This window comes from Bos grunniens, chromosome 10, assembly GCF_055505025.1.
Source record: "Bos grunniens cultivar Pamir isolate PY7600 chromosome 10, Bosgru_T2T1.0, whole genome shotgun sequence".
Lineage (NCBI taxonomy): Eukaryota > Metazoa > Chordata > Mammalia > Artiodactyla > Bovidae > Bos > Bos grunniens.
The window spans coordinates 94668024-94680322 of NC_141174.1; the positions used below are offsets into that span (position 1 = coordinate 94668024).

General features: G+C 41.2%; 1 protein-coding gene across 9 annotated transcripts in view; it reads right to left on the minus strand.

Annotated features, from left to right (window-relative positions):
• The window catches only part of SV2C (synaptic vesicle glycoprotein 2C), a 444657-nt gene that overhangs the window by 21719 nt on the left and 410639 nt on the right, over positions 1 to 12299 (minus strand). For all 9 annotated transcript variants that reach the window (XM_086323187.1, XM_086323190.1, XM_086323185.1 and 6 more), the window contains 6 exons: positions 12071 to 12181; positions 11396 to 11484; positions 5989 to 6147; positions 2936 to 3069; positions 1224 to 1427; positions 564 to 723 (listed from right to left, as the gene is read on the minus strand). In XM_086323187.1, the coding sequence (XP_086179313.1) occupies positions 564 to 723; positions 1224 to 1427; positions 2936 to 3069; positions 5989 to 6147; positions 11396 to 11484; positions 12071 to 12181 (857 nt within the window). The remainder of the gene's footprint in view (positions 1 to 563; positions 724 to 1223; positions 1428 to 2935; positions 3070 to 5988; positions 6148 to 11395; positions 11485 to 12070; positions 12182 to 12299) is intronic.

Consider the following 12299-nt stretch of genomic DNA (forward strand, 5'->3'; position numbering starts at 1 on the left):
GCCTTCACAGTTCCTAGGCAAACCTGATTTTCCCATACCACATTATAGTTAAATGTAACTATAATATTTAGTATATATATTAATGCTAATACTGAATATATGTTTAACTATATAATACACATATTACATATAGTTAACTATATAATACATATATTGCTATAAAAATATCTAGCTGTAAATAAAATAAAGCTGTAAAGATCTGGGAACAATTTCCATTGTAACTATTCCAACGTAATATTTAGCACTGAATTCATGACTTTCCCTTCTCAGCAATCATCATAAATCCCCAGGAATGTTTTCAAATTGTGAAACTAATCTACAAACTGTTTTCAAAGTAATAACATTTTTATGGTACTGAGTGTAATAGTCAATGAAGAAGAAATCATGTTTGGCCTTATTAAAAAATGAAGAATAAATGAAAGATATGAATAGAACCTACAACTTCATAAGCCAGATTTTTTTTCTTTGGAATTTTGATTTGGGGAGGAAATGACAGTTTGGCTGATTTTCAGTGGTCCCATGGGGCTCAGAGCACCTCTTGCTGGAGGCCCATTTCAACATACCTCCGATCTGTAGGGTACAGCTCCACGGTGACCACATCAAGAGAGTTCCATGCCGAGATGGTCAGCCCATTGTACAGACACAGCATGCCTATCATCATGGATTCGCTGGTGCCAAACCAAAGGAAGAAACAACTGATCCCCGAAAGCACCATAGAGCCACCTGCCAACGTAGCAGACAAAAGGTGGGGGTGTTTCCTGTTATCTCAGTAGAGCAAGGACCCCTGGTTCTCTGACATCTCACAGCAAAACTGAATCCCAAGAGGAAACTGCACTCTGGGTTCAAAAAGCTCAGCTACCGGTACATTTATCTGTATATAAGCTTTACCTCTCAACTACCTTCTGAACACAGCAAGCATGAAACACACATCACCAATTACTCAGCTACCTAAGTAGAAAAATAGACATTAGTCACACATAATTAGTTTTTCAGTCTGTTAACTCACAGAAGTGGTTCAAATGAGATGTAATTAGACATATATATATATATATATATTTTTTTTTTTTTTTTTACTAAAATTTAGTCTTAATGAAAGGTCTTAGGAAATTTCTCCTCATTTCTGTGGGATGCAAATCCTAGGGGGGTGGGGAGGGTAGCAGGAGACAGGCTCCCTCTAGATCGCAAGGGCAGCTCCTCTGTTTTACACGAAGCCAAGCACATACCTAGCATCGTTAAGCGCCCAATTCTGTCCATCAGGAGAGCAGACACGATGTTCCCTGGCAACACTGCCAGTGTCCCCAGGAAGTTGACAAAATAAATCCAGTAGGCACTATAGTCATCATCAAAGGTAAACTGGCATCCTGTCTTGTTGTACAAAAATGTGCTGTTTTGAAATCTGCAGTTAATGAATTTATATGGCTCAAAATCTGCGGACATAAAGAAAGACAGTTCAGTGCATCAGGCTGGCACACCCATATGAGCAAGCTTGCCAAGAATTCAGAAAAAAACCATGGTATTGGAAGCTCCCTGAGGGTTTCAGAGCTGGCCAAGGCACAGGGTCTAGTCAAGTACCCTGGGTTACAGGGTCCCAATGCAGCTGAAGGAAGGAATCCCTTTATTGCATAAAGGAATAAATTAAGTCCAATTATTCTGATTTCTTATGGTTGGTCATTGCTAATTATACTGCTTGCTGACTCCTTTATGTTGTTACTTTGTTCTAATTACCATGTTACGTAAGGACCATCATTAGAGTACTAATAGCTTTTACACTACAATTACAAAAATAATTTGTTCTAAAATGTGCATGAATCAGCCTTACTACTGCCATTTTATAGGGCTCTGAAGCAGTGAGAAGAAAAAGGACTTCCCTTGGGTCCTTGAGGCTGAATTTGCAAGTGAAGGTTTAAATGAAAGAACCCACGGAGGAACCAGAGTTGGTCTCATTGGACAGTCACCAGCATTCACTGCTGATTTTTGTCCTGAACTTGGATCTAGCCAAAAGGCGTTGCAGATGATGGTGGGTTCTGCTGAAAGGTAACGAGGATCAAAACAGTTATCCTCGCTGATCAAAATCGGCCTAAAAAGCTGGTCTCCTGAGGTTGAATGGGTTGGAAGACAGTGAGGGACCACTGTTTAAACAAATCCTAAGAACCCTGACCCCATCCTCACTTGGAGCTAGGCAGAGGTGGCTCCTGTCTGAGCATCAAGAAGCCAGGGCTGGTAACAAAGTGGCGCTGGTCCTTCTGCTGGTGTTGGGCCATTATTTTGACCTCATGGGACAGAGCGACCAATGTGTGGGGTGATAGAGCAGGGGCTGTGTGATCAGATGAGCCTGGGCTCATATGTCAGCTATGACCAGCTGAACAACTGTGGCCAAATTACTGCAGTTTTTGAAGCTTCAGCTATTGTGAAAATTAAACAGGACAATGAGTGTCTAATAACCTGAGGTAGGAACCAGCATATAGTCAGTGTTCAGTCAATGTTTGCTTCCCTAAACTTTTTCCCTGGGGTGTTTCCTAGACTCCATTAAGTGGATTGAATTAAAAGACTGTATGTGACTGAGCATGTACTGTCCATCTCTGTAGACTGTAGTTCAGGCCAGCTCACTTAAGCTAACAGCAGAGTTTGAAATCAAGACTGTCAAATGACTACAGGTTAATTCTCTGCTTTAAAAATTATTCACCACAGGATTATTATTATTATTATTTTTTGCCAACTTTGAGCTCAGCCTGTTCCATCTGCATTAAATACGACAAAAACAGTCACTACAAGCTCAGCTTTGATCCAACCTGATGGAGGGAGTTTGTTCATTTATACTTTAACGTTCACTTCCCCCATAAGCGTCTGCCCACACCTATCACCAAATAGGTATCACGTCTCTGCCAAGAGCCAGGGCTGTGAAGAGGACCCAGGCAGGGTTAAGTGGCACACCTACCTGTTTTGTTAAAAACGGTTTCAATAAATGTGCAGTTCTTGAAGTAGGTGTTGACTGAAGTCACATCCTCAAAGGTGCAGGACTTAAAAACTGAATTTTCGAAAGTTATAGATTTGAACCTGATCCCTGCAAATCTGTCCAACACACACAAAAAATTCATGTCAATGATTGTGTCTATCAGGGTACAAAGTTAAGTCAAACAGATTTAGAGATGTGATGTTCCCCTACGGGCTGTGCTAAATTGCTTCAGTTGTGTCTGACTCTGCGACACGATGGTCTTTAGCCCACCAGGCTCCTCTGTCCATGGGGCTCTCCAGGAAAGAATACTGAAGAGGGTTACCTGAGGTTCCACTATGGACTCTCTTAATTAAAAAGGACAGTGGCTTCTGGGTTTTCTACACTCTTAGCTCTCCCCCCTCTTCCTCGTGGAGCCTGTCCTTTTGACTATCTCATTGCTCCCAATATTATTTTCCACCAGAAAAAGAGATGGCATCCAAAATAACTTCATGTAGGCTTCAGCAATGTTGGTAAAAGGGTGTTTGTGGGGTATACAGTTGAAGGCATTGAGCTTGGAGATTACCTGTGGCTACCGATTCTTTGTTTTTTAATCCTATCCTCCCTCTTGCTCCTTCACATATGCCTTTATTTGAAAATTCTCTATTTGGGGTTAACAGCTGTAACTTGAGCATGTGTTCCCATGCTTACTTTTATTTCCAAAGCTGATAACCTGAAGACTCTTTATTCTAGTGTAGGGACTTCCAATTATCTTAAAGAGAGGATGGGAGAATCACTTATGTGACAAATGATTATCTCAAGGGTCAAGAAACTTATTGCTCACAGTCATTTCCAAGAATATTTTTCTTCTCAGTGCCAAGAGGTGTTCCTCAAACCAAGCTGAATGACCATAGCTCGGCCTATTTTTGGAAATGGTAGAATGATGAAACTTGCTCTGATTCATTTTGGGTGATGCAAGAGGGAAGGTGGAGATGATAATAGTCACAATCATTCTGACATCTTAGAAGAGTTTATGGTTCAGATATTAAGTGTTGATAAAGACCCTTGGGAGACATGTATACATATCTATCAATGTGTCTTGGTAATGTATTAAGAGACTGTGAATGTATCCTTCACCAGTCATTGAGAGGAAAATGCTTATTCAACTGGGGAAGAAGTTAATACACCATATACCAGTGTTGTTAGGGCAGAAAGGGACCAATCCTCTTAGGCAAGGAAGATGACTTAAAAGTAATTTACTATTGAGATTTTAAAAATTATCCTCACTCTAATGCCAGACTGCATTTGTCAGCTCAGAATGCGCTAAGTGCCTACGAGACCAACCTCCATAAAACATTCACCCCCTACTCTAGGAGTTCAGAGGAAGATCGCCTAAGCCATAAATCTATCTACAGAAGGAGGGTAAATCATGGCACATTTTAAGAAGATCACTAATTTTCTGAAGTGAAACTGCATTTGGAAAGGGGAAACAATTTTTCCTCCCCCCCAGGGGATGCTATCTGCATAGAACACACATGGAGAACAATTCAAAATGTTCAAAAAGGAAAAAGTAAGTCTTTGCCCTCCCATCCTCAAGCTACCCAGTTCTTTTTCCCAGAGAGGACCACTATTGTCATTTGCTCGTATGCTCTTCAGGGAGCGCTCTGCAGACACTACTCTACACTTTGCTTTGTTCTCCTCAGAGTCTACTTCAGAGGCCACTCCTTATCAGTACACGAAGAATTGCCATTTTAGAAGGCTGAACAGGAAAACTATTTTTAAAAACTGAGTTAGTGGTATTTCAAATTTCCATGAAAGACAAAAAAATTTTTTTCTATCACCTTCTAAAATAAACTTATGGGCTTTACAAGGATTTTAATATTATTAAAATTATTAATCATTACATTGCCAAAGTAAAGAATTTCTCCAATTGACCATATTGGAGACCATATGACCATACTGTCATATATTTTTTTTAAATATGACATACTAGAAATTTCTAATGGGATTACAATAATTTTTAAATAATGAAGTCAATTTTCAACCTAGAATTCTAGAGCACTTGACTCCAAGATTTCTGTAGAAAAACAAGTACAGATTCAAGTCAGTATTTTGGGAGGGAGAGTAAAGGTGATCCTCTGTGGATCAGGCCTCCCAGTGAATTGCCAATCCATATAGTTACCTCCTAGTTGGTAACTCTCCTTTTCATTACACAAACCATAAGCATCCCACAGAATTAATTTTCATCTTTCCAAACTGGTTTTTGCCCAGAGAAACTTTTATCAATTATGTTTGATTTTTACTTTGATCTCTTTTTAAATTGGGAGGATTTCCTAAGAATGATGTAAACCAACAGAAAGTCATACCAGCAACCATTTGCTCAGATAAATAATGGGTAGAAACAAGGACCTTGTCTGTCCTTTTCCATCTCCAAAAAAATAAACCAGACCATTTCTTGAATCAGTTCTTCCTCCTCATCACGAGGAGTTCCACACTCCATACTCAAAAATGTCCTTTGCTAACTTATCTTCTATTTTTAAAGCCCTTAACTTTGGAAAATCATTCCAATTCTTTAACTGAAACTTTCTCTGATACAACTTAACCCCAATTCTTGAACCAGCATAGTGGAGAAGGGAGGAATTCTGAAGAGTAGCAGCCCCCTTTTCCAGAGACAAAGAACAGGCATGAAATTACATGTCAGATTTCCTCTTTGAGTTAAATAACACTATAACCTGTTTTCTCATAATCCTTACTCTTCCCTTCCATAACTTATTTTGCTCGCTTTCCAGGGCCTCTCTGAATTTTGTTTTCATACCAGTCAATTTCACTCCTTTACAAATGGGAAGTAGCTCAGTTTAAGAAGTAATTTAAGTGAATTCACTGATATACGTGTATCTTTTCTTTAAAGGCCATTTGGAAGCATTTGAATTCAGTCTGAAAATGACTACATGTACAAACTGAAAAAAAATTGTGCATACGCATATTTTAGTGTTATGAAGGCAAATAAGAAATACATTTTTAAGATGAGGTAGGATTAAATGATTTAAAAGTTTCTGGACCTGCCATTGTCACATTCCATTCCGGTAATAATCTGATTTGCCATTGTAAAGTTAATAGTTGCATTTGAAAATTTCACTTTTGGTTCATCTACATTTTTCAACACATTCGACTGCAGATGTTTAATGACATCGGGGAACCAAACAGATAATCCGTAGTACCTGCAAAGACAAAGAAATGTGAGTTTGTAAAGGTGTTTGCTTTCAAGGGTTTTGATCATCTTTACTATCATTATTCTGAATTCTTTTTCAGGTAGTTTGTCTATTTTCCTCTTCATTTTTTTTTTTGGACTTCTGTGTTTCTAGTTTGTTCCTTCATTTGTGTAGTATTTCTCTGTCTTTTCATTATTATTATTATTATTTAACTTATTGTGTTTGAGGTCTCCTTTTCCCAGCCTTCAAGGTTGAATTCTTTCTTCCTTTTGGTTTCTGCTCTCCTAAGATTGGTCCAGTGGTTTGTGTAAGCTTCGTATTGGGTGAGATTTGTGCTGGGTTTTTTTCATTTGTTTGTTTTTCCTCTGATGGGCAAGGCTGAGTGAGGTGGTAATCCTGTCTACTGATGATTGGGTTTATATTTTTGCTTTGTTTGTTGTGGTTGGGTGATGCCTGGTCTTGTATCTAAATGGTTTTCTTTGTGTGAGTTCTCACTGTTTGATACTCCCTAGAGTCTAGAGTCTTGGAGTCAGTGCTCCCACTCCAAAGGCTCAGAGCTTGATCCTTTTTAAAGAATGATCACATTTCAGGATTCCATATCACAGAGAAACCATCTTTTCCCGTCACTTCACCTGGAGCTGCTGCCGGAGCTGTGGCCATGGCCGTCACCTGGAGACCCAGTGGGTGCATGCTATAAAGGTGTCTCTAAAGGTGCCGGCACTCTAGTGGCCATGACCATCTCCCTGCTATTTTCAGAGAGGTAGTGGTTCCTGGAGAAGCACTGCTAATTAGGACTGTGCCCCACTCCCCCTACCCCCACCCCCGTCCCTTAGCATTATGGGTCATCAATAGGAATCTCATTGGCCCTTCCTCATCACAGGTCTGCAAGAATCAAGCTAGAGGGATGGCCTGGGTTTCCCTGGAGAATCTCAGGTCCTGAGTCTCTCCTTGGGAAAGAGACATGTGTAAGAATTCTATCCTACACAGGCATATCCTGGCCCAGAGGTTTCTCCTCATCCCCTCAGGCTGCACTGAAGAATCCTATCTCCTAGTCTCTAGCTACAAACTCCTGGGGTCCCCAAACTGTGAGGGCCCTTAGAGAATGACCTCTTTATTAACGGATGATTTTTCTTGGTTCCTTCACTACTGTGGTCCTGTTAGCCTGGGGGCAGAGCCCATGCCCTTAAGGTTCAAGGCTGGGAAAAAGGCCATTTAAGTATTTATTGGAAAAGCCAGGTTATTGCCCACTTTCTACCTCTCGCTGGTAGTATGTTATTCTAACAGGTTACAGCTAAGCCACGCTGCCATGATCTTCAAAGCAGTAGCCACTAACCACAGGTATGAGCAGTTAAATGTGACCAGTCCAGATGAGACATATGTATGGGAAAAATGTAAAATTAGGTCATTAATCGTATTGATTAAATGATAACATTTTGGACAAAACAAGTAAAATAAGATATATTATTAAAGTTTGTTTCACCAGTTTCCTTTTCCTTTTTTTCCACCCCTTTTTAAATGTGACCGCCAGGACATTTAAAATGATGCACGTGGCTGATGTTATATCTTCACTGGACAATGCGGCTCTAAATTGGTGCTTCCCACCCAAAGCAGGGTCTCTGGACCAGCACCATCAGAATCACCTGGGAACTTGTTAGAAATGCAGACCCTCGGGCCTCATCCAGACCTGCTGAATCAGAAACTGTGGGGTGGAGTCCTCCAAGGAACTCTTCTGATACTCAAGTTTGAGAACCACTGCTCTGATTTATCCCCAGTTACACTGAGCTACACAGCGGAAGAAGTGGTTATGAGAATCACTTGTGCATATAGACAAGCTAGGTTTAGAATCCTGGCCTTGCCACTTACCAGCCATGGGATCTTGGGCAAGTTATCAAAGCATCAGTTACCTGCCATCTCTAATATCAGAATGATGAGAGTAACCACCTCCCCGGGTAACTGCTTGGATTAAATGAAATGCAAAATACCCAGCACATAGCGAGTGCTCAAAAGGCTAAGTCGTTTTTATCATCAGCATTGTCAACAGGATTCCTGAACCATCTCTGCCTCAGGATTCCATAGATTCCAGCCTCTTGTCTTCACATATCATGAAATAATTACTGCAGGGGTATGAGTGGTGGCCACTGAATATGAAATGACTCTGGAGGCAGCAACTCTGCAGGGCTCTCTATTTGTATCCAGAGGATATAAATCTTCAAAAATGTCAACAATGAGGGAAGCATGACACCCTGGAACATTCATCATCAATAACATGGAGGAGTTTCTGCTACGTTCCATTTCTTCAGCCAGTGTTTACTGGATAGCCACTGAATGCTACACATTGTGTGAAGTTTCAGGGACTTTATAAGGAAATTATAAAGCTTAAAATGTGGTCAATAACAGGTAAGTAAACAAAAGAAATCATAGATATTATCCTGTAACTCTTCATATTTCAAGAGCAAGACATTTGTTTTGCTTTTTCTTTGGATCTAGCCAGTGTTTAGCATATAGTAGAAACTTGCATGCATCCATGCTAAGTCGCTTCAGTTGTGTCCACTCTCTGCGACCCTATGGAGTGTAGCCTGCCAGGCTCCTCTGTCTGTGGGATTCTCTAGACAAGAATACTGAGGTGGGTTGCCATTTTCCCCTCCAGGGAATCTTCCTGACCCAGGGACTGAACTTGCATCTCCTTGACTTCTGCATTCAGTTCAGTTCAGTTGCTCAGTCTTGTCCGACTCTTTGCCACCCCATGGACTGTGGCATGCCAGGCTTCCCTGTCCATCACCAACTCCCAGAGCCTACTCAAACTCATGTCCATCGAGTTGATGATGCCATCCAACCATCTCATCCTCTGTCGTCCCCTTCTCCTCCCGCCTTCAGTCTTTCCCAGCATCAGGGTCTTATCCAATAAGTCAGTTCTTCTCAGCAGGTGGCCAAAGTATTGGAGTTTCAGCTTCAACATCAGTCCTTCCAGTGAATATTCAGGTCTGATTTCCTTTAGGATTGACTGGTTTGATCTGCTTATAGTCCAAGGGACTCTCAAGAGATTTCTCCAACAAGTTCAAAAGCATCAATTCTTCGGTGCTCAGCTTTCTTTATAGTCCAACTCTCGCATCCATACATGACTACTAGAAAAACCATCTAATAAAATAGCGTTGACTAGATGGACTTTGTTGGTAAAGTAATGTCTCTGCTTTTTAATATTCTGTCTAGGTTTGTCATAGCTTTTCTTTCAAGGAGCAAGTGCCTTTTAATTTCATGGCTGCAGTCACCATCTGAGTGATTTTGGATAAATCAAGCCTCAATAAAGTCTCTCACTTTTCCATTGTTTCCCCATCTATTTGCCATGAAGTGGTGGGACCGGATGCCATGATCTTAAGTTTTTTGAATGTTGAGTTTTAAGTCAACTTTTTCACTCTTCTATTTCATTTTCATCAAAAGGGTCTTTAGTTCTTCACTTTCTGCCATAAGATAGTGTCATCTGCATATCTGAGGTTATTGATATTTCTCCCGGCAATCTTGATTCCAGCTTGTGCTTCATCCAGCATGGCATTTCGCATGATACACTCTGCATATAAGTTAAATAAGCAGGGTGACAATATACAGCCTTGACGTACTCGTTTCCCAATTTGGAACCAGTCTGTTGTTCCATGTCCAGTTCTAACTGTTGCTTCTTGACCTGCATACAGATTTCTCAAGAGGCAGATCAGGTGGTCTGGTATTCCCATCTCTTTCAGAATTTTCCACAGTTTGTTGTGATCCACACAGTCAAAGGCTCTGGCATCGTCAGTAAAGCAGAAGTAGATATTTTTCTAGAACTCTCTTGCTTTTTAGATGATCCAAAGGATGTTGGCAATTTGATCTCTGGTTCCTCTGCCTTTTCTAAAACCAGCTTGAACATCTGGAAGTTCACAGTTCACATACTGTGGGAGCCTGGCTTGGAGAATTTTGAGCATTTCTTTGCTAGCATGTGAGATAAGTACAATTGTGTGGTAGTTTGAACATTCTTTGGCATTGCCTTTCTTTGGGATTGGAATGAAAACTGATCTTTTTCAGTACTGTGGTCACTGTTGAATTTTCCAGATTTGCTGGCACATTGACTGCAGCACTTTCACAGCATCATCTTTGAGGATCTGAAAGAGCTCCACTGGAATTCCATCACCTCCACTAGCTTTGTTCGTAGTGATGCTTCCTAAGGCCCACTTGACTTCACATTCCAGGATGTCTGGCTCTAGGTCAGTGATCTCACCATCGTGGTTATCCGGGTCATGAGGATCTTTTTTGCATAGTTTTTCTGTATATTCTTGCCACCTCTTCTTAATATCTTCTGCTTCTGATAGGTCTATATCATTTCTGTCCTTTATTGTGTCCATCTTTGCATGAAATATTCTCTTGGTATGTCTAATTTTCTTGAAGAGATCTCTAGTCTTTTCCATTCTATTGTTTTCCTCTATTTCTTTGCACTGATCACTGAAGAAGTCTTTTCTTATCTCTCCTTGCTATTCTTTGGAACTCTGCATTTAAATTTGTCCCCAAAATTGGCAGGATGATTCTTTAGCACTGAGCCCCCTGGGAAGCCCTGACAACTATTTATTGAGCACTTATTTTGTCCCAGGACCATATATCAGTGAGCAAAACAGTTTAAAATCTCTGTTCTCACAGAGCTTCCAGAGGAGGAAGACAGAGCTTTCTTTATTCCTACAGAATGAAAAAGCTTTTTGTCTATTAGAAGATGATAGAAGGCACAATGGGGAATAATAAAGCTGAGAAGGGGACAGGGAATCTGAAGGGGGACTGGGAAGCTGCAGTTTTAAAAAGGTATTTGGGGAAGTATCACTGTGAAGGTGGCATAGGAGGAAAGCCTCAAAGGAGGAGAGAAATGAGCTGGTCCACGTCTGGGGGCAGGGCACAGACCCGAGATGGGACATGTTCAAGAAAGTTCTGGCACATTGGAGGAAGAACAAAGAGGCCAGCGGGGATGGAGCTCCGCCAATGTGGAGAGAGCGGAGAAATTATGCGAGCAAATCATCCTTGGTCTTATTGAACTTTCCAAACACTGTTGGTTTTGCCATCCCAGCTTTATGACAACATACAGAAATGATTGCTTGATAAAAACTGTAACTGTTAGCAAATCTAAAATGAAAAAAAAAAATATCCTAGAGTTAATAGCATCACACAGTATAAGAGAAGGAAGCAGCAAGGTTGGGAGTTACAGTATGGAAATTTAAAGATTTCGTTTACCAAAAATGTAAGGACCACTTACCCAAAGGATAGCGTGAACCATACAATCGTGAGTTTTATGGTATTTTCCCTGACTGGGTAGGTGAAACATCTCATAAAAGTCAACCAAATCTGTAAAATATCAGAGAGTTAGTTTTCTTATGCCAGTCCCTAGGCAACTCTACTTCCCAACCCCCTCTGACAAATTATAAAATTGTTGCCTCTTCTTTGGGCTGGATTCATTTGGACTTAAAGTGTAAAAGCTAAGGGCTGCTGCTGCTGCTGCTAAGTCGCTTCAATCGTGTCCGACTCTGTGCGACCCCATAGACTGCAGCCCACCAGGCTCCCCCATCCATGGGATTTTCCAGGCAAGAACACTGAAGTGGAGTGCCATCGCCTTCTCCAAAGCTAAAGGCTACAGGACACCAAATGCTGGAATTTGTATTTATCAGCTTCCAACAGACAAAGTAACTCGAGATGTTGGTGTACCCGTCACTGGTAGGACTCCTTGTTTAACACCTGCCCTCCCCCCAAAAAGCAACATCTTGGCTACCCCGCTGATCTCAAGGGAATCCTATTACCTGGTCCCACACCAGGAGTCAGGTGCCCTGGGCAGGAGGGGGAAGAGCCCCACTCACGGGGTGGATTCTGCCAACCCTGTTTCTGACTAACCTCCAGCGACAAGCGAGCCCGCGAGTCAGAGGGGCTTGATACTTACTCCATACAGTTCTGTGCGGATGCGAACGGAGCACCTCCTGAACCATGTTCCTGTGTCGCTCTCAATTTCAATCAGTTCATCTATCTGTCTTGGGGTTTTGATTCTGTTTACCTGTAAGGAGCAACAGAGGGCAAAGTGCTGAGTTTTCGTCTCTGAAGTTGTAGCGTTTAGGCTTACAATTTGTTTTTAAAAGGAGTGAAAGCTGACGCCAACCAAAAGGAAGCAGGTG